The sequence below is a fragment of the Actinia tenebrosa genome, unplaced genomic scaffold, assembly GCF_029948245.1.
Source record: "Actinia tenebrosa isolate PJP-AT-01 unplaced genomic scaffold, QUT_ActTen_1.0 PGA_scaffold5__44_contigs__length_20552954, whole genome shotgun sequence".
Lineage (NCBI taxonomy): Eukaryota > Metazoa > Cnidaria > Anthozoa > Actiniaria > Actiniidae > Actinia > Actinia tenebrosa.
In genome coordinates, this window is record NW_028292582.1 from 5,172,801 (window position 1) to 5,194,341 (window position 21,541).

The window sequence follows — 21,541 nt, forward strand, 5'->3', positions numbered from 1 at the left end:
AGTGCTACTCCCTGAGGTAAGCTATATTTTATCAAGTTCTGAAGTATTGAACTCAAACAAAGTTATTCTACATTTTGTATTTTTTTAGCCCAAGTACGAGTCCCACAGTCGGTTTGACTTCACCCGACCCCTCCCCCCGTTTTCCACATCGAGTGAATCCCGCTTTGATCGTTCTGCATGGATGCTGCGTCTCTTCTGTTTGTACTAAAAAAACCCTTGGGTTCGTCGTATTTTCCCGCAAAATGAGGGTCGTTTTTCTTTGCAAAGGGAGTAGAGGAGACGTTGGACCAGTTTTAGCTCTCCTGCTTGGCTACAAGTGAGTAAAACATTTTTTTTCCAATTGCACTTTTGACTGCAAATATTCAAGATGGTTCGAGAAAACAAAACATCAGTGTTAAAATATTCGCCATTTTTGGCTTAAAAAGTTGACATTCCTTTTGAAAAAACTGCTAAAATTGTACCCTAGAAGTCAATCTAAACACCTGTTAAAAAAATCCTATTTGAAAACTGGAGATTATGTTTATCATTACAATCGATAGATTCCAAAACTTTCATTATAAAAAAGTGCTTCAAATAATGTGTGAATTCAAGAACAATTACACAAACGACGTGTGACTTTTACACTCAAACAAAAACATTATGATTAGAAAATAAGATCGTCTTGATTATATGGATCGAATGTACTAAAGTTTACATACCCGTTAAATTGCAATCAGAGATTTTTGTATCGAATTTCAAGACGACTTTATATTATTAATAGTTGTATCTGCTAGAGTTAATTTACGTATAACTCGAATAATTACAAAACTTCATGCTGTTACTAAACTACGGCAGAATTGAAGATCCAGACCTATGGTTTATTCGTTTTTAATATATATTTTAATTGCAAAATTATCATATTTCAATGCAATTACTAGAAGAATGAAAATATTATTCTATATTCCATATTATTTGAATTATTTTTACTCCCATATACTTTATCTGTTTACTGGTAACATATTCACTAGAGTGTTTTCGCATGAGTGCATGGGAAATGTGCGATATTGACTGATGTCTGATGTGGCGTAGCATTTAAATGGCTTTTCATTATTTTTGATAAATTCGTCCAATGCTTGTACACATATAACACCAAGCTCACAGATCAATCCGAATGCATGTGGGGATGTACTTAGCAGCTAATCAAAGACCATTCATATGTATATTCATGCAAATGTATAAGAAATGCATGGGGTTCAGAACATTAGATATCTTGAACTGTGCCGCAGACCATCTTAATTCATGTTAGTTCAATGTGTTGCATGCAGGATATAGGTCACTTGCATTATGGATTCATTACCACCCTTTTACACAGCTACGCGCTGATCAAGACAACAGTCGAAAAAGGGAAATAGGGCAATACACTGCAACCAATCAGAGAACATAAAGGTACCGACCAATTTATTTGATTGATGGAAGTGTATTGCCATTTCCCTTTCACAACTGTTGTCTCGATCCGAGCGTTGCAATGAAAAGAGTGGTAAACAACTATCAGAACCCCATGCACACTAACTTTCTCTTGTTCAGTTAATTAGCACCAATCTTACTATTCTCATTAGCTAATTCAAATTTGAATTACAAAGAAAATTTGCAAAGCATTTTGGTAGTCGTAGTTAAATGACACCATCTTGCATCTTGCAAGCATCCTATAGCTTCTGTTATTACTATTATTATTATATTAGAAAATCACACTATCCTTTAACCACACACACACACACACACACACACACACACACACACACACATAACCAACTTATCAACCACATAATAAATTAATCCTCCCATTTCCCATTTCCCATTTTATTTCCAGGCAGAAAATTCCTAGTGATGTGTGTGTCCTGGCCACACACCACTATCACAAGAAGAAGTTTGAAAATGTTTTGGATAAGCATGGAATTGAGTTCATGTCGTTAGATGACCCTTCTGAGACTAAGACTGCAGCTTTGCATTCTCCACACAAGGTTGAGGTGAGAACTTATATAATTAATTATAAAACATTCAGTTTGAATACATAGTATCCTATATTGAGTATCGTGGTTATCTTACACTTAGCATGACACTTATTTCATTGTACAATATTTGACAAAACAATGAGAAACTCAAAAATGCTGATAAATCAGACAATCTATTGTATAATTAGCAATTGGTAATCCTACTTTGCTTCATTACTTAGCCATTTTAGAAGGTGGGTTTATAACAATGATGAGATGAGAGAAATGCTAGAGGTGATGATGCATTATCAGCACACTCCACTCGTACTTACCTCAAAGTTTCTTAGTAGAAGAATCTTAATTCACACTAACATTTGATTTAGATGCAAGTCAGCAATGGTAAGGGATTCACAAGTGACGATCGACAAGAGAGAGTCATGGAGATGCATGGAAGTCTAAGGGCTTGTAAAGGAGCTAATGCTGTGGTCTTTAATTTATTTGCCTGTGAAGGGTGGTTTATTGCACAATACCTCAAGGTGCCCTGTGTCGCCGTCTCACCATTTGCTGTCACCAGGTAACATTAACATGATACATATAAAATAGACATAAAAATAGGGGTTGGTGTGTTCAACTTGCATGGGGGACAGCTTATTTATTTATTTATTATTATTTATTTATTAACTTTACAACTAGATATTTAAATCTAATTGAGGGCATGGCCAACTGGACAAGAGTGCCATGTAAAAACCAGCCTAAAAATTTATTCATTTTACTTAAGGCTGGTTTAGACATTACAATTTTTGCCTACAACTATCGCATACAACACGCTCGCGTCTGTCGTAGGCAAGTCATACGCTTAATTTACACGTACGACTCGAGTTGTAGGATGGCGCGAGCGTGTTGTATACGATAGTTGTAGGTGAAAAATCATACCGTCTAAACCAGCCTTTATAATATTTTTTATACAGAACCCCTCCAGTAACATTCGAGAATAAGTTCCTTGGGGCTTATCCAGACCTCCATGAGAGACTCAGTAAAGCACCACCAGGTATGGACAGATACTTTTTCTCAGTCGTTTAGTTTTCTTTACTTCTGTGTGCATCTATCTAAATAGCGCCCTTGCTTGGGAGATCATAAGGATAGCCTCTAATGCATCTATCCCAGCCCTTCCTGGGACATCATAAGGGTGGTCCCTTTAGCCCCTTGCTTGGGACAACATAATGAGGATCCGCTCTTATGCAAGTATCCCAGCCCCCTTGGGATATGATAAGGATGGTCCCTTTAGCCCCTTGCTTTGGACATCAAAATGAGGATTGGCTCTTATGCATCTATCCCAGCCCCCTTGGGACATAAGGATGGTAACTTATGCATCTATCCCAGCCCCCTTGGGACATAAGGATGGTAACTTATGCATCTATCCCAGCCCCCCTGGGACATAAGGATGGTCACTTATACATCTATTCTAGCCCCCTTGGGACATAAGGATGGTCACTTATGCATCTATCCTAGCCCCAGTGGGACATAAGGATGGTCACTTATGCATCTGTCCCAGGCCCCTTGGGACATAAGGATGGTCACTTATACATCTGTCCCAGGCCCCCTGGGACATAAGGATTTTCACTTATGCATCTATCCTAGCCCCAGTGGGACATAAGGATGGTCACTTATACATCTATCCTAGCCCCAGTGGGACATAAGGATGGTCACTTATGCATCTATCCTAGCCTTCTTGGGGGACATCATAAAGAGATCATTAAGCAGGGAGATCATTAAGCAGGGTGAGCAGTCCCTCGTGCATCTGTCACACCCCCATCTTGCTTGAAACATCTTAAAGATTGTCCCTAAGAGTATATGTCACAGAACTGAATTCATTTGTTCTTGATAAAAGGTTGTGTGTCATATGGAGACATTGACCACTGGATGTGGAGGTTGTTTTTAGATGATTTTGGAGAGTTCTGTGAATCTCTTGGTCTGCCTGTCTGTCCATTTGCCGACATCACCCCAGAAGATGCCTTACCTCCACCAACACCACTTCTCTATGGCATCAGTCCTACAGTACTTACCAAGCCAGATTACTGGCCTGAAAGGTAAGCCATATTATTTTAAAAGCTAAAAGAGCTAAAAGTAAAGTTCCTTCTATTGGAGAGGGGAAGGCCCACTGTGTATTGCTATGCAAAGTAAGCTTTAGGAGCAGGGAGATCAAGTGCATCACTATGCAAAATACCTTCCCAAGGAGGAGGGGGAGCCAATGTATAGCTGTGCAAAATATCTCCCCTGGGAGAGGGGGAACCAATGTATAGTTGTGCAAAATATCTCCCCAGAGAGAGGAGGGAGAGTCAGGGTATTACTTACAAAGTACCTCCCCTGGGAGAGGGAGATCCAATGTATAGTTGTGCAAAATACCATCACATGGGGACAGGGGGAGTCAGGGTATTACTGTACAAAGTACCTCCCCTGGGAGAGGGAGATCCAATGTATAGTTGTGCAAAATACCTTCACATGGGGACAGGGGGAGTCAGTGCATTACTGTACAAAGTACCTCCCCTGGGAGAGGGGTAGCCAATGTATAGCTGTGCAATCATCTCCCCAGAGAGAGGAGGAGTCAGTGTATTACTGTACCAAGTACCTCCAAAGGAGTCTTTGTAAAACATCTCGTTGGGGTGGGGGTGGGAGTGGACAGTGTATTTTATTGCTCACATGCAAGTGGAAGAGGCAAACCAACAATGACATACTCAAAGCAATAGACATAAAAGATCAAACCTTTCCTCGTCAGTGTGACTGTATGTGGATACTGGTTCACTGATGACCCATACCCCAGCTTGGATGGTGTTACAGTCTTGTGCCCTGCCTTCCAATCCCCAAGCATTCCTTTGCCAGAATTCCTCTCAAACCTCGCCAAGCAACAAGAACGTCCATTGTACATTGGATTTGGTTCAATGGAAGAGCTGGGGTTTTTCTCCAGTCTGGATAGTGTGGAACTCATTGGGATAATCAATGAAGGTTAGATATACAGTGTATTATGTTACTTGTTGAATAAAAGAAAGAGGGATGGAGGGAAGGAAAGAAGGAAGGAAGGAAGGAAGGATTGAAGGAAGGAAGGAGGGAAGGAGGGAAGGAGGAAGGAAGGAAGGAGGGAAGGAGGAAGGAAGGAAGGAAGGAAGGATGGAAGTAGGGAGAGAGGGAAGGAAGGAAGAAGGAAGGAAGGAAGGAAGGAAGGATTGAAGGAAGGAAGGAAGGAAGGAAGGAAGAAAGAAAGAAGGAATAAATGGATGAATGTGTGAACAAATGAGATATATATATATCTAATGCCTTTTTTTCTTGAAGGTCTTCTTGAGTGTGACGTCAAAGCCTTGCTACACGTGGAGCCGAACTCAGCGCTGCTCAAAGCATGGGAAATGCTCTATAAGAATGTAATGAACTGCAACATCTACTGCATCACGCAACCCGTATCACACACCAGACTCTTCCCTCACTGCCTAGCAGTTGTCCACCATGGAGGAAGCGGTACCGTTGCCTCCGCTATCCGCGCCTCGGTCCCTCAAATTATCTGTCCCTTCATGTTTGACCAGTCATATTGGGGCGATAAGGTAGCGTGGATGGGCGTAGGCGAGTCGGTAGGACATCCAAGGTCGTTGACTGTCACTGCCTTTACTAACGCAATGAAAACAGTCTGTCAAGAAGATACATACAAGGCGGCCAGTAAGTATAGTAAGATGCTTCGTGGAGAGAATGGCATAGCAACAGGGGTTATGGTGTTGAAAAGGATGTTTCATATATGACATGCGCACTCATATGTATACAAATAAATGCCGCATTTTTGTTCCTAGAGCTTGCATTGATCCTAGTCACCGTTTAGAAAAAAAAACACTCTCTGTAAGCGGAACGCAAAAAAAAGTTGCAGGCCTTAGGAACAAGAATAGGATCTAAACAATAAAAGGAAACAGAGGTTTCAATTAGACTTTAAATAGAGCGCTTAGCAGGAAAAAAAGTAAAGAATTTATTGCATGCTATCAATATCAGCCTAGGCAAACACTGCCCGTCATGTGCTATCAACAAAAGAGTATTCTATTGTTTGGTATTGATCAATCATCCGCGCAAACATCCATGTACACTTCCCTAGAAAATTTGCCATTCAGCTGGTATGAATTTCACAAGAGACCTATTGATAGCGAGCTATACAACAGGTAAACGGTCCGATTTGCCATAACAGTTAATGGTTCACCATTGTTTTTGTAAATAATTTTCCCAATCTCTTGGTGATTTACCATGAAAACGTCTTTGACAATGCGTGACCGTTAGACTTGCGTTACTGAATACTTTTGAAATTACTAATAGTATCCTTTCGTTACGATTTTATATAATAACGGCGTTTGCACGAATCGACAAAGTGTGCACACATAATGAGTGAATTGGCGGGAGATTGAAGCGTGTGATAAGATGTCAAGGACCACAGGAAGCCCAACGCATTAGAATGTCTTTAAAATATATCGGAGAGCGCAAAATAGTAATTGTAAAGTGAGACTTTTCGTGCGCTTTGTTCTCATATATATCTGCCTCATTTGAAGCCCCTGTGCGAAAACATTTCAAATAACTTCATGATTATAAATATTTATTTGTGGAATAATAGGTGTGTAGTATAGCCAACAGAAGTAGAAGATGTAATGTAAAACATTACAATGGTGATATTTATATTATTTATATAGAAATAGAATGTGAGTGTTTGTGACACAAACGTTGGTTGATGCTTCTAATGTTATGTATACTTTCCCAATATAAGCTTTGCATAATGACGTCATAAAAATATCACTTGTTGTCCCTTGTTGTCTTTGTAATTGGCTGATCGACAACCTCGTTCTCAGGTCCCAGGAAATTGCCTTTTAAAAAGTCACGTGTCATGTTTACGCCATTTTGGACTTGCCACGTGATGTAATTAGCGGAAATATTCACGTGACATCAATGTATTATTCTCGTTTCTCAAGAAAACTAAAAAATATCTGGTGTAAAATATTGACGCCAAAATGCAATTTGGTGCATTTTCTTAAAGAAATTGCTTAGTTGTGCGATGCTGTACAAGGTTTTCATAAAAACTTATAGTCAAGAACACCATGGTCAATTGGACCAATTACTGGAATAAAATATTTCTTGTCTTCTAACTAATAGACTTGTAATCAATTGAAGTCACTTTAAAAAATAACTGAGCATTACACTGTCATGTCTTGTAAAAAGCATTTTTAAAAGAAAGTCATCTCTACCAATAAACGTTATTAAAAAGCATAGTACATTAAATTCAGCTTTTTTTCATTAATGCGTTCGTTCAAATGCGCAGAAAAGTTTGGCTTACTGATGTTTCCTCATCAGAAGTTCATATTATAAGTGCTCTTCTTCCAAACTTCATTTGAAGTTTGCATGAGAATCTGTCCTTTTATTTTCTACTCACTGATTACATCCCTTTTCCATTCATCTTCCTCCATTCGTTTTCTTTTTGTTTGTTTTGTTTTGTTTTGTTTTAATTCACATATTTTTCCATCCATTTCCATTCAGCCAAGTTTCATCTATTTGTTTTATTCGTGTCTCAAGTTGTTGATCATAGCAATGCTGCACTATTCACGAGGACAGAACCGTAATTGAAATGCTTCTGGAGAGCGCACTGGTCCTGGCATTGCCTCCAAAGTGGTGAGATCTTCAGTAGAACGAACCTCAAACTTCTGTAAAACGCTTGCAATCAAGAAAAACAGCACAGTCTTAGTAACTGCATTCCCTGCACAACTGCGTGGCCCAATATTGAACGTCATGGCTAAACTGCACCGATCTCCTCTGAGGTTTCCACTGGCATCCAAAAACCTGTATGGCTCAAAACAATAAGGATGACTGAAGTGACGGTCATCGTGGTTGATACCCCAGATGTTTGTCAAAACGATGGTTCCCTTGGCTACGGTGTAACCCTTGACAACACTGTCCTCGATACAGTAGTGTGGAAGACCCATTGGGACGGCTGAGGACAGTCGCAAAGTTTCCAAGATTGTTGCTTGCATCAGAGGCATTCGCTGCTTGTCTTGGATTCTGGGCTCACGATTCTTGCCAATGACTGTGTCTATCTCGTCGTGAAGGTCTCTTTGAAGTTCCTCGTAGCTTGATATGAAGGCCAAAGCCCAGGAGAAAGTAGATGCTATGTTCTCAGTTCCAGCGCCGATTACATCAGGAGACAACATGGTCACCACTTGATTTTCAATGGCATCATCTTCATCTTCTTCTTCTTCTTCTTCTCTTCGCTCTAAATCTTCAGGCCGTTCTTCCTCTTTTCCTAAACTAGCATCAACTTTGCCGCCTTGTCTTGCAGTTTCTTCTCCCAAAGTTGTTAATCTGGAAGACTTTCCTTTAGTTTTCTTCGCTAACTGTCGCCTCTCCGAAGCAACGTATGCTGTTATGGCTCGTGCTACGCAAAATTCTGCATCTTCAGACTTGTAATTTTCTTTCCGTTGTCTGTAGGACTTTCGTACGAAACCCACTAGAACTGCCACTGTGTTTACCATCTAAAAAAAGAAATACCAAAATGGGCTTAGTTTATAAATTTCAGTTTGATATACAAATCAAATACAATCGATAAAAAGTTTTGCAGATGTTTTTAGTATGGTTTTGTACTTCTAAAACAAGATGTGGCTAAAATCTTTTCTTACATCAATTTCTTCAATTGTATCAAAAAACTCTGAGAGGTCTACAAGTTTAAGTTTGTTGCAGTAACTTGGCTGCTAAATATAATATAGAATTGAAGGAGCTTCTCTTCCAGGAAGCTATTTTACGAGCACAAAAAACTACAACCAGATTGCAAGTTTGATCTGACTAGTTCTTGACAACTTATTCTGAATCTTGATTGAATAATGAATACATGTACTGAGCCTTTACTAAATTAAGAGAAAATTTAAAATAAAGTTACTCGCATTCCCTGGCTTTGTTTAAGAAAATGTTTTTTGTTTTTGAGCGGAGAAGAAGGTGCTAATAATGACTAGCTAGCTGTACTGTACATATTCTCAAGTACCACAATGACTCGAGCTGCAATTTACTTAACATTTAGAGTGTTAAGCCAGTGGTACAATTAAATTTATTAGACTTTCCTCTTGATATTTTCCACTTTTTAATGCTTAAATAATGACTTGTGTAGTTTTAAAATAAAACCGAGGTCCTTAAGCAAAGAATTTCTGGTGATGAAAAGTAGTGGTATGACATACCTTAGAAACTGGTCCTTTGAGCGCAAACCTAAGCCACGGCATAAAGTCTGCCAGAATTCCAATATTGGCTTCCTTTTGGAATTTTCGAGCTTGCTCGAAAAGGTTCGTCAAGCCATTCTCTTCCTCCTCGCCAACAGGACCACCAAAAGTAAGGCGAAACACCAAGCGACTCACAACCAGTTTCAAGGTTTCTCTTGGATCAAAGAGAGAGGCTTGTGTTTCTTGGAGTCGTTTTTTCATGCGGGCTGTCTCTAGCAAGAGAATGTGATTCAAGTGGTCGGGATTTGTCAAGATTGCTTGGTGGAAAACCTTTAATAATGCTTTCTTTCTCTGAATCTGTAGAGACAGAGGAAAAATAATTGTTTGTTTTGCTTCGAATTTAGAGCAAGGAAAAGTTAACTAATGACAATGACACTGCAAAAAGCTTGCAACCCCAAACATCGTGATACGGAACTAAAGTTATGACTTCTAAAATGCTTGACTTGGCTAATGTTTGCAAAACTTGTGCGCTAACAATTGTTCCAAAGAATGGTTTTCCTCGTTTGTGTCACAAAGTCTTACTGCATTTTCTATCTTTTGTCTAAGATTGGTTTGCGCTAATAACATTCTGTTTCTCTAAGAGGCCATTCGTTTTATCGTTGCAAGATAAAAAGACTTCATGCAACAACCTTTTACGCCTATTTTTCGCGATGACATATAGAATACAACTCAGTCATTGTTAACCAAAACTCTTTCCAGTTTATATGCGTTGAAGCAGATATCATAGAGCTTTTCACCAAGGAAAATACTAGATAAGTTCTTACCTGTAGTGGATTGTAGTCTCCAAAAGAAACAGAGTACAAATGAGCGCCACCTAAACGCAGGGAATCGAATGGTGGACGGCTAGAAAAGTGTGCTGAATTTTCGACAAATGCGTCCTTGGCTGCGTTGAGACTGTTGATGACCAAAACGTCCCAAGAACCAAGCCGAAGAGAAAAAACTTCTCCAAGGTTTTTGCCAATCTTGGTGAGTCCCAAATGAGGAGCTGGACCAAGTTGAAGAAGGTTACCGATTAATGGCAAGCCCCATATGGTGGGAGGTGCACGACTCGGAGACTTGTTTATCTCGTATAAAAGATACAACACTAGAACGGTCAGAAGTAGAAGCACGCAATTTAATAAAGTTGTGTTCCCAGAGATGAAGTCATAGACGGCACTCTTGGAATCTGTTCCTTCCATCGCGTCTGCAAGGTTTGTAGAGAGCAACATTGGTGCGTCTGTAGCGGTTAGTCGTATGAAGTGATAACTGGGGTGGTCCAGACCTTTTAAATACTGACAACAGCCCTTCACATTCGTTACTTGAAGTCAATTGTCAGTCTTGCGTATCAGGTAAAAAGTGATTATCTGATTTCGACCAAGGTCAGAAACAGTCAAGGTCATTAGCGATTTCTCTCAATGCCAATTAAATCGCATTTAAAACTAAGTGATCCAGACATCCACATTGTGTAACATTAGTTAAATGCATGAAATCTTCAAAGTCAATAAGATTACATGCAATGCTGTTTGGCTTCAGTGAAGTCGCGTTTGAAATAAAGTTTACTAAAGATTTTGAAGACCTTGGTTGACAAAAACTTTTGTTTGACTTTTGACGGAAGATTGAACTCATTTGACATAAAGATCTCTTGTTTATTGTTTACGAGCTTATGTCAAGGCCAAGGTAGTGCAGTGTGTTTTGTTTGCTTTTTTGGTTAGATATACGGTTGCTGTCTGCAAGTCCAAGGTCTTGCCGCTTCGTGAGATGTTTTCAGCTCTCTTTTACATTAGGGTCAGTAAAAATCAAAATAACAGAGTTAGGGAGGTCAAGATCTCTCTTCCGTTTAACTTGATATTACTAGAAAGAAACTATTTTTATAAATTAAAATGCCAAATGTCGGCAGGTCTTTCTATTCATAAAAATAATAAAATCTCGAGAAAGACTGAAAATCTCAAGCTACAACTTTTTCATGCAAGACTGAAATCTGGAAAATTCTACTGCGCACATTCTTTATTTTGCATGCAAAGTTGTTTACCAAAACCTTAATCTAAAACATAAAGTTTACAAAATCGATCCCCTTCCACTATCCGGGTATCAAAGCCACCGTACCAAAGGATATGAATGCGACACACTAACACACCAATGTAACTTAAATAAACAGAATTAAGATGAAAAATAATTAAGTGGCAAAATGACACGAGACAACCAACCGTACTATGACGTTCAAAGAAAAAATCTGAACGTTGGCACAAATATGTTGTTTTAAACTAACTTCCTGAAACACCCATTTTTTTCACTCATCATGAATTAACCTTTCCACAAGTAAAAGTTTCGTAAAGTTTAGGTATTGTAGTTATTAAATATTTATACTTTTCATGACGTTAGTGATTCGCTCAGAATTTTTTGATGCGTGAAGGTCATGTTCGACTTCCTACTTTGGATTTAAAAATAACCTCAAGAAGGAAAATATTTTAACGACCCAATAAACTATCTTTTGATTCCCTCTAGAAGCTAGTTATATTATAAGAGGTAATTATAATACTGAGGTAATTATTGTGACGTTATTTTAAATTATATATATGGCTTGAGCAAAACAGCGATGTTTTTGAACTGAGAAAAAATATTAAGCCTTCGGCAAGTTGACCGCACGACTTTGACGTAACAACTGATACGGGCAGTTCTGGGCCACTGTACGAAGAGTGGTAATTTTAATTCGTTTTATAACGAATAATTTTTTTCGTATTATAAGAGGTAACTATAATACTGAGGTAATTATTGTGACGTTATTTTAAACTATATATATGGCTTGAGCAAAACAGCGATGTTTTTGAACTGAGAAAAAATATTAAGCCTTCGGCAAGTTGACCGCACGACTTTGACGTAACAACTGATACGGGCAGTTCTGGGCCACTGTACGAAGAGTGGTAATTTTAATTCGTTTTCCAACATAATCATAACTTTGAAAAATAATAAGTTTGTTAAAGAAATGCTTTAAAAAGAAGATAGCTCGGCCATATTAGCTAAACTACGATCGAGTGAACTTAAATCTGAAATAATTAAAGTTGTCCAAAATTTTACTCCCTTGTCTTAAGTGAACACTTCATTCTTAATAATTAATTCGGACACATATATAATATATCTTGCCTTGTCTTGTCTCACTCACATTTTTTATTTGGCATGAAAGTATTTACTAAAAGTTTTCATTAGACTTTGTGAACGGTTAAAAGTTATCGATAAGAAATTGAATTCCACTGTTTATCTAAAAATGTCGGGTCGAGAAGGGTTAAATTTTATCGAATAAAGTTTTGAATTTAAAGGTGTTTTCTAATATTAGTATAGTTTGATTAGCAAAACCTAAGGTCAAGGCAAAGATTTCAAATTCGGGCGGTGCTAGATATGTTATCTTCCATAATAACAGCTACTGAATGTTGGAGTGATTCTTGCAATAGCAGTATAAATGTTTTGAAGGTATGATCGCTCTTGTGTAAAAGCTAGAAATGAAAATATAAAGTGTTTTTCTTTGTTTTAAAGGATCTTTGGGGCTTTTGGCGGATTTCTGAAATTGTTTGCAAAACTTTCGCGAAAGTCAATGTTAATCCTAGGAAGTCTGGGTCCAAGTCCAACCTCACGCAAAATTCTTCAAGGTCAAGTTCAATGTTACAGTTGAACTTGGCCTTATTACAAATTCGTTAGACACTATATGACGAAATGTATTCCGCGTATGAAGGAATTTAAATTCCATCAGGGCTACGACTGGTTTAGGTGCCGGACCAACCTCAGTTTGCCTTATGCATTGGTGAAAGCCTTTGTTTTATACTGTTATGGAGTGAAATCGCTAAACCCGTGAAATAGATATTGGACTTATACAATACACATTGGTAGATCCTAATCCCATTGTTTTCCATTGTATTTCTTTATTTTATAGGTTAATTTGCACAGTAATTAACCGAACTTAAAACGGCCTATTGAGCAATAGACCGATCCGGCGGATCAAGCTGTCAACCCAAACAATGGGTAGTTTTCTCAACTAGGACAAAACTCGAATCTCTGACCAACAAACTCGAACCAAGAGAATATGAAGTAAGCTTACTTAATACAGGCATTGACAATTTCCAAAAACACATTTTAGTTTTACATATTTCTTCCTTCCTTCCTTCCTTCCTTCCTTCCTTCCTTCCTTCCTTTCTTTCTTTCTTTTCCTCTCAGCTGTATGAGGGACTGCTATTTACGTGGTCGATCATCCGTGCTTCGGGGAAAGCAAAGAAAGCATGGCCGAGGCCGACTGCTTACTGGAGAAAAATCTCCTGGACCCAAAAAGGAAATAACAAATTTTCACCTTAAGATAAAAAACCACCAAATTTTCATCGATATTTTATCTGTTTTTAATCCATTGAAAAAAAATTGCCCATACATTTGGTATATTTGCTCTTTTTCCTCTCTTTCCAAAGCAAAAGGTTGTTCTTAAAAGCAAAGTTATATAGCACAAGTAAACTGCGTCACACAACTTCCTAAATGACCCGTAAATCTTCTTTCTTTCGCTAACTACCGTAGTGAGCGTGTTTTCGAGGCTACGAAACCTAAGAAACCATAAGAGGCGAATGTATAGGCCAACAGATAGTATGAGCTTATAAAATCAGCAAAAATACGGTTCTAAATTCACTTCTGTTTTTTTTTTTTTTTTTTTTTTTTTTGACAGGTTCGGTTTTATTTCAAGGAGAGACGATTTTCTAGCTTGACCCCGGTTATGTCATGCATTTTCTCTTGTAAAATACATGCAATAGCGTACATTCAACTCAAAAAGTACGGTGGTTTTTTTCAATAGAATTCAATCTCAGTCCGTGAATAGTTGAATTAACTTAATCCACTTCTGTTTTTTGGCCTAGATAATCATTATTTTGAGAAAAGATCCAAAAACCGTGTTTTTGAGACATAATTTGTATAAGCTCACATGAGGGGGCGTGAGCTTAAAATCGTAGCTGACCAAATGTTAACAGATTTTTTCTGATGCTGAGTTTCAATGCTGAGCAAGGGAGGGGAGGGGAGTACGAAATTGCATCGCTGGCTCAAGTACACCGGAAGTACACCTCGCGCATGCGTAATAATGATGTTATGTCTGGTTCTTGGTTGCCTTGGAGTCAGAAAAATGGCGGCCAAAAAAGAAAAAAAGTCAACTTTAAAGGCAAAAATAACCTTAATAGAACCGAAATAAACCTTTATCCAAGCCACATAAGATGTTTTCTTTAACAGAGGTCGGAGGAAATTCATCAGAAGTTGGAGAAATTCTCGTGAAGGTAGGTTTTTTACTTGTACAAATATTTTCTAACTTTTCGTGGTAGACGCCAGAAAATGCTTTTTGAATTATGAAGAGATAATGTACAACTTTCGTAAAAAAAAGTTTAAAAGCTGTGAATGAAAATTTCTTTTCCAAATTTCTTCAAACAAAGCTCGATAATTTGATGAAACCTTGAGATAATTAAGAGAAATCTGAAGCTAATGGCCCCTTTGTTAATAAAAATCTTTATTGAGTTAACTTTTTGACTTGTTTTTCTCATTAGTAGTTCTAACTATTAAAACGTTATTGTAATCGTGAACAATTATCAATAACTTATCTCTTCCTGAAAGTTTCCTGAAACAAAAAAGGACGAAAACAGGGACTCAAACTGATACCTACATAAGATTTTTATTTTATTTATTTAGTAAATTTAATTAATAATAATGCTAAATTATTATTATTTTTAAACTTTTCTCGCTTATATTTATCATGGCATTTTCATCAGGTGCAAGATGATTTGCGTCATCTTAAAGAACAGCTTAAAATCGGCACCACCCAAATAATAGACATCCAATCACTGGAAAGTGCAATAGAGAGAACGGAACAAAGTGTTCGGGTAAGTGGTTACCTGGAACCGCAGAGCTTAGTTTTGGATGGGGTATGATGGGGCTAATCTGGGTTGTTAGAGAAATTGTCCCAGGCCACACACAGTGGCGATCATGGTTATATGCTAGAACAGTAGTGGTTGTTAGGGTCTCAACAATATCCAGAGGGATTGGGGTCTCAAAGGTATGACATAGGTAAGGAATGTATCCAGACTTCACATACTTCCAGAGGTGGAGGGGAGTCAGGATGGATGGTGGTAAGATTCTTGCCTCTCACTTCCAGGGTTCTATTCCCATTTGTGAAATAACTTAATATCTATGTATCAAACAAATAGGAAAAAGCAGAACAAGTGATTCAAGCATCCAACAACAAAGTCCTTACCCTACCGCTACTTGATCAACCAGGTGCTAGAAAAAAAACTGACTCCAATAGGTAAACTTAAATTGCAGTGTTATTGCATGTAAAACTATAGGCTTGGCAATGATCATAAATGTATTCAAGTAAATGCATATGAGTCTTTCAATGCAGGGCTTAAAATAATGGCCAGTTAAGGGACAATGTCTGAACAATATTGGCACTTGTCTGGCCAAACCCCTCTTAGACCTGTCCGTTGACTGGTCACATGTTAATAATGAACATGTGACCAGTCAACGGACAGGTCTAAGAGGGGTTTGGCCAGACAAGTGCCAATATTGTTCAGACATTGTCCCTTAACTGGCCATTATTTTAAGCCCTGCATTGAAAGACTATTGCTCTATTTGCTTGTGCAGTCATGTCCAGGCATTGAGAATCCATTATTTTTAGCCCTGCCATGCATTCTTTTATGTCCAACCTTAATTTGAAAGCATTTTTTTCTGGTTCATCATTAAAGCATGTGATCAGTAAAAGTAGTTATTTGGAGCTCTTGTTTTTGGCATTATTCTTATTTATCTCAATATCGATCAATCAATCAGTCAACTATATCTAAGGAGGGTGACACGTAACAGTTTTCACCAACAAATCTTTGACCCATCTACATGTATTAACTGTTTGTAGTGACAAAGCTTCCAACTCTTCAAGAAGTAAATCTGCTAAGGAACTAAGGTACAAATTCTGATAATTCTATTTGTGAATGGGGGATTGAGATGAAAAGGCAGTAAATAGGGGCTGCGAATGGGGGATTGAGATGAGAAGCCAGTAAATACAGGGCTGTGCATAGGGGCCTACGGATGGCAAAAATGCAGGACAAATTTTATTACTGGCAGTCTAGGGGCCAGGGAGGGGCTGATGACGTAATGCTGTGCAGTTCCAGAAAATATCTTAAGAATCTTGTGGGTTTTTTTCTTTTCTTTAGTTACAGAGGTCTTTTAGAACCACTTGCTATTGCTAAAGAAGGAAACAGACCAGGTCCAAATGCTCCAGCTCCTGGACAACAGGTATTCTAGCTGATAGACATAATAAGTAGTAGTTTTTGATAGGAATCAAGATTGGCATTAATGATATTGGTAGATCAAAGTTACTACTGCTGCAACACCCTTTGACCATTTAAGTTGATGTTACAACAGACAATTAGCAATGACAGCTTTTGTTGTGCAAAAAATTGCTTGTGTAACATTGCAGACAGTTAATATTTTTTTGCAGCAAAATGTTGCAGGTTTTTGAACGACTTTCAAAACTCACAACATCGTTGCCATCATTTCGTGTTGCCGCATGTTCCATGTTACATGAGGTCAACTCTTAACATAAATTTTGTGCTAAAAATCATCTTGTGTAACATCGTAATTTAGGTTAATGGTTGAAACCAAGAGGTGAGAGAGGGGATGTTCTCTCGGAGTATGACAACTTGTTTATTATTTAAATAATTATAGGCAAGGAACCTGAGAAACCTACAAGTAATCAGTAACCCTGCTAATCCAACAGCTCGTGAACTGTTAAGTGAACGATATGGGGTGGCTCTACCCAATCTTGGAAGTAAAAGAGACCAACCAAAAGAGGTACTGAGGAATAGAAAATGCACCTGAGTGCGGTGTGCAGTTCAAAAACATGCAGGGATCGGGAGAATGTAAAAGAAATACAAAATGTGTTACGAAAAGCATGAAGTACAGTGGAGTGCTTTTCAGCACCTCTTTCAAGTGTTCTCCCAATCTTCAAGTGCTTTATTACTGTACTACACACAGCATAACAATCAAGTTTTTTCATTTTGTTCATAAATTATAAATTAGAGTAGCTGTTATTTAGGACACAAATGACAAAATAGAAAGACTGTAATAATGTGAACACTCCAAACCAATCAGAATGTTATACTTATGATTTTATGATTTTATAATGAATGTACCATATGTTGCACTCACTGATGCTAAATATGTGATAACTCCATTAGTTTGGAATGAATCACAACAGTTTTTTTTTAGGATGTTGCTATTTGCTTGGTGTGCATTATAACTCACTATGGCATTTTTTTCTTGATAACTTCAAGGTCCCAGGTAAGATAGTCACAGGACCAACTGCAGACCACCTTAACACCTTACCGAAGGCCAATAGAGTTGATGCCTCGGTAAGTGCTAGACATATGAATCAGGTCTATTTTAAAATAATTTATGCATTTTAGTTGATGCAAAAAGAAAAGAAAGGCTATTTGGCATTGCATTATGATTGTCATTGTCATCATTAAATATTACAATAACCATCTCTATTTCATCATCACAATCATCATCACCATGCATTTAATTTGCCATGAAAAAAAATATTGTATCATTATTTTCCCTACCATCATCATTTTCTCACCACTTATCACCATCATTATCATAATTACCAATAACACCATCCTTGTCAACATTGTTTCCACTGTCACCATCATCACCTGATTACTGCTGTCACCATCCCCATCATCACCATTATCACCATCATCATCACTCCATCACCATCAACAGCACTAGTACTATCACCTAGTTTCATTCTTGATTGTGACTTTTCTTTCTGTTTTATAGCGCACACCACCTCCCATATCTGAAGAAGATGCAAAGAAGGGCATATTGAGTCTCATAGAACGAGGGCTTATCCCGGTAAGCTGGTTAATTTTATTAAGAAAGGGGTGACACTTGAAAGTCCAACTGAGGTCTGACAAGCTTTTTGTCCTGCATGTATAACATCTCTCAATAAAATGGGACTACATGTACCATTTTACATGATCATACAAATCATGGCAAAGATCTAATATATATACTTAGAGCAGCACCTGCCTTAACTGCTTGTTGATCTGACTGAGTCTATATTCTCTGTCCTTCCTCATAACAGGACTGGCCTGGTACCCAATCAACTGAGCCAAAAATATGTGGTTGTTTGCACTCATCAATTTTCTTAATTGTTTATTTGATGATCCTGAATCTTTCAGTTTAGAATATCGTTTAAAACTATGTTTCTGACAACTATCTCTCTCAGCCTGCTGCAGAACTAACCCTGAAGCCATCTCCTGTACGTCATTACCAGGCTCAGGTAAGTTAATATTACCAAATAATACATAAGTAACATTTATTGTAAGGTGGAAGAGTGTACTCATCAATAAGAACAAATTATATGCCAGTACGCTGACTTAGGACTTTATAGGGTACAATATGGAAATCCATAAAACATTGATTATTAGAAAAAAACAAGAAGGGAGGGAGGGAGGAAGAAAGGAAGGAAGAAAGAAGAAAAAAAGAAAGAAATAAAGAAAGAAAAAAAGAAAGAAAGAAGGAAGGAAAGGAGGGAGGGAGATAGGGAAAGGGAAGGAAATGGAAAGAAAGGAAGAGAAAAAGGAAGAAAGAATCCACAGAAAGAAAAAATGAATGAATAAATAACAGAGAGAGAGAGAGAGGGAAGGAAATTTTGATTTTAATATTATTATCAGTAGTATTCAGAATCAGTCCATGTGAGCTGATGGTATCTATTTTGCATTTATTGCAGCTTCATGAACTCAACAGCCAAACCAAGGTCCGTGCATCTCCCCCACTCGATGTTGTAGGAGGTAATTGATTCATTCTTTTCAATAGCCTGCATAGCCAGGCGTTCCTTGTGGGGTTTGGGGAGGCTTGGACACAAAACCCACAAGGAACGCCTAGCTACGCAGGCTATCTTTTCAACTTTTAAAGATACATCTGAATCCTGAATTGTTTTTACTGTTTTTCTAATGCATACCTCTAATAATTTCTTTTCAGTTGGAGGCTACAATTTAGCAGATGTTAAGGTAACTATATATACAGTAATCATATAACTAAGTTAGTATGCACACTCTGATTGATTGAGAACTGTGCTGTATCAATGAACAGAGCATGGTTGCTCTGTTCATAAATCACATGAGGGTTGGCAGAATCCGAGGGTTGGCAGAACATGAGAGAAGTGTTGGGAGAAGCACGACCTGTAGGGGAGTGCTTCTGTACACTCCTTGAGTGTTCTGCCAATTCCCAAGTGCTTTATAATGGCACACAGCACAACATGCAAGCTTTTTATTTCTTTTATAAAATACAAATTACAATAACCGTTATTTTAGATAGGAATGATGCAATGGAAAGTATGCGCGCATGCAATGTGCTCTCATAAAGCACACGCTCCCAAACTATCAGAACGCGACATTCACTAAAGGATACTTATTAAATTATAATATTAAAGAAACTGGAATATGGTTTTGATTGAGATCTTGTTCAAAGGCATCTATGAGATAAAAAATTTCCCATTACTTTAGATGGATCCAGCTTCCATAAAAATAGCCAAAGAGACTTCACTGGCAGAGAAACAAAAACGAGCAAGGTCTGCCACACAACCGCCTTCAAGTGCTATTAGTGAAGTAAGTAAGTTTCCATTTGAACAAAGAGCTGTTATAAGTTGTAGCATATTAATTTTCCAGGTCCAGCTGTGATTTACACGTAACCTTTATCTGAAATAATTAGAAATTTGGACAAAAATTCTATCATGAAAAATTATGTTGGGGGGGGGGGGGGGGGGGGAGGTGGGTGGGTGAGTTTTTAAGTTTTGTTGCATAACAAGTTAAAAATGGAATTTTATTGTAATGTCTTTCAGGGCTGGACAGATGGATATAGAAGAAGACCCTTACCACTCAAAGCTATTGAAGGTCCAGACCAGGAGGTAGGTAGTCTGAATAAATCTAGCTATTAAATCTAAAAAGGAGGATTCATCCACAGCATGGACATACAGTAAAGGTCATAAAGTTGTTCCTTAGAGTTTGGTTTACTCTTCCCACCCTTTCATTTTATTTCCATAACTTCAGTTTCTTTCGTTTTATCTTTATTTTATTGTATCAATAATAAAAATAAATCAAAATCTAGTCACCACCTAAAGTACAGCATTGGTGCAGCTCAAAGGGGTAGAACTGAAGCAACAATAGAGGTTTTGCACCACCACGCGACGGCAGCCATGTTAGATGGCAGGAATAATACAATCGTTTTACATGAGAAAGAATTCAATTCCCGAGAGCAAAGGGATTTTATTGTTCTGCCATCTAACCACAGGCAGCCCAAGCTGCATTATACATTATACATTATACATTATACGTGATAGTACAAGGCCTCTATACCTAGTTCTATCTGTAACCCAGTAATATAAAAATCATTCTAAGGCCCCGTCCACACTATACCGGATAAATTTGAATCCCAATTTTTATTTATTCGGTTCCATTTCGAAAATTCGTTTTCGGTGAAGAATTGTTCTGGATTCGCCCGGACTAGTGTGGACGGTAGGCTTAACCGAATAAATAAAAATTCGAATTCAAATTTATCCGGCATAGTGTGGACGGGGCCTAATATTTCATTCCATTTCTTTTCCTTCCCTAATTATATTTTTATTTCATTTCATTTGCTTCTATCTTTCAATACAGATGCAAGGGCCTATCCCTAGCCCTGTCAGTGACTTAAAAACTGTGCACAAATTTGTCATACAAAACGGGAAAACACGAGTTACATCTGAGGTAAGGATTAGAGTAATCAAGGACAGTGTGGCGATACTCCACGGCCCAAATCCAATTTCTTATTATCAAACGAAGAATTTTATTCTCAAGGGAATGACACGTGGTCTGAAATGGGAAAACATCACGTCCAAGAGGATTTAGTCCATTACTAACACTTTTCCAATATTTTTTTAATAGGATTATCTTGATTTTAAACAGCACTATTGTCTTTCATGGGGAAGGTACGTACTTATGGTGACCTTGTGACCATTTAACCGGGAAAAAAAACGGAAAAAAACAAATGATATGTGTCATTCCGATCGGAAAATTACGCAAAACTCGGTGTTCTTTTCCCGCTCTTTTTGGTTCTTCCGGTCAACGCGTGTATCATTTGTCGGAAGTCAAAGTTTCCCGCTCTTTTCTTACCATTAGCAAACGAATTTCCAACCAGAATTGAGGCAACGCTGACGAACACTGTTCAAATTTGCGGCGAATAAAAAAGACATATCAACCAACCCCCCCCCCCCCCCCCCCCCTCCTCCGTACT

The 21,541-nt window shown here is 38.0% G+C and overlaps 3 protein-coding genes across 3 annotated transcripts in view; 2 read left to right on the plus strand and 1 right to left on the minus strand.

Moving 5' to 3' along the window:
* The first annotated feature begins 143 nt into the window (after positions 1-143).
* On the plus strand, positions 144-7,253 carry LOC116291591 (uncharacterized). Its single transcript, XM_031698766.2, has 7 exons — positions 144-316; positions 1,847-2,003; positions 2,351-2,541; positions 2,936-3,015; positions 3,856-4,054; positions 4,741-4,967; positions 5,292-7,253. The coding sequence occupies exons 1-7, from the start codon at positions 243-245 to the stop codon at positions 5,744-5,746; spliced, it is 1,383 nt and encodes a 460-aa protein (XP_031554626.2). The 5' UTR covers positions 144-242; the 3' UTR covers positions 5,747-7,253.
* On the minus strand, positions 6,560-10,658 carry LOC116291590 (cytochrome P450 1A2). The gene is made up of 3 exons (XM_031698765.2): positions 9,994-10,658; positions 9,191-9,526; positions 6,560-8,497 (listed from the first exon to the last, which is right to left on the minus strand). Exons 1-3 carry the CDS (start codon positions 10,435-10,437, stop codon positions 7,568-7,570), a joined length of 1,710 nt encoding a protein of 569 aa, XP_031554625.1. The 5' UTR covers positions 10,438-10,658; the 3' UTR covers positions 6,560-7,567.
* A 3,552-nt stretch (positions 10,659-14,210) lies between these two features.
* Positions 14,211-21,541, plus strand: part of LOC116291592 (IQ domain-containing protein H) — a 30,507-nt gene continuing 23,176 nt past the window's right edge. Inside the window, exons 1-15 of the mRNA XM_031698768.2 lie at positions 14,211-14,493; positions 14,980-15,090; positions 15,415-15,512; positions 16,116-16,163; positions 16,414-16,495; positions 16,928-17,053; positions 17,536-17,613; positions 18,047-18,121; positions 18,498-18,551; positions 19,002-19,062; positions 19,253-19,281; positions 19,777-19,878; positions 20,112-20,177; positions 20,926-21,015; positions 21,193-21,236. Of these exons, the coding sequence (XP_031554628.2) occupies positions 14,434-14,493; positions 14,980-15,090; positions 15,415-15,512; positions 16,116-16,163; positions 16,414-16,495; positions 16,928-17,053; positions 17,536-17,613; positions 18,047-18,121; positions 18,498-18,551; positions 19,002-19,062; positions 19,253-19,281; positions 19,777-19,878; positions 20,112-20,177; positions 20,926-21,015; positions 21,193-21,236 (1,124 nt within the window). The 5' untranslated portion in view covers positions 14,211-14,433. The remainder of the gene's footprint in view (positions 14,494-14,979; positions 15,091-15,414; positions 15,513-16,115; positions 16,164-16,413; positions 16,496-16,927; positions 17,054-17,535; positions 17,614-18,046; positions 18,122-18,497; positions 18,552-19,001; positions 19,063-19,252; positions 19,282-19,776; positions 19,879-20,111; positions 20,178-20,925; positions 21,016-21,192; positions 21,237-21,541) is intronic.

Coding starts and splice junctions, on each gene's coding strand:
- LOC116291591 (XM_031698766.2), top strand. CDS start 243: ATGAGGGTCGTTTTTCTTTGCAAAGGGAGTAGAGGAGACGTTGGACCA. Junction 317..1,846: donor GCTCTCCTGCTTGGCTACAA/GTGAGTAAAACA, acceptor TTTTATTTCCAG/GCAGAAAATTCCTAGTGATG. Junction 3,016..3,855: donor ACTCAGTAAAGCACCACCAG/GTATGGACAGAT, acceptor TCTTGATAAAAG/GTTGTGTGTCATATGGAGAC.
- LOC116291590 (XM_031698765.2), bottom strand. CDS start 10,437: ATGTTGCTCTCTACAAACCTTGCAGACGCGATGGAAGGAACAGATTCC. Junction 9,527..9,993: donor GAGACTACAATCCACTACAG/GTAAGAACTTAT, acceptor CTGTCTCTACAG/ATTCAGAGAAAGAAAGCATT. Junction 8,498..9,190: donor TCAAAGGACCAGTTTCTAAG/GTATGTCATACC, acceptor TTCTTTTTTTAG/ATGGTAAACACAGTGGCAGT.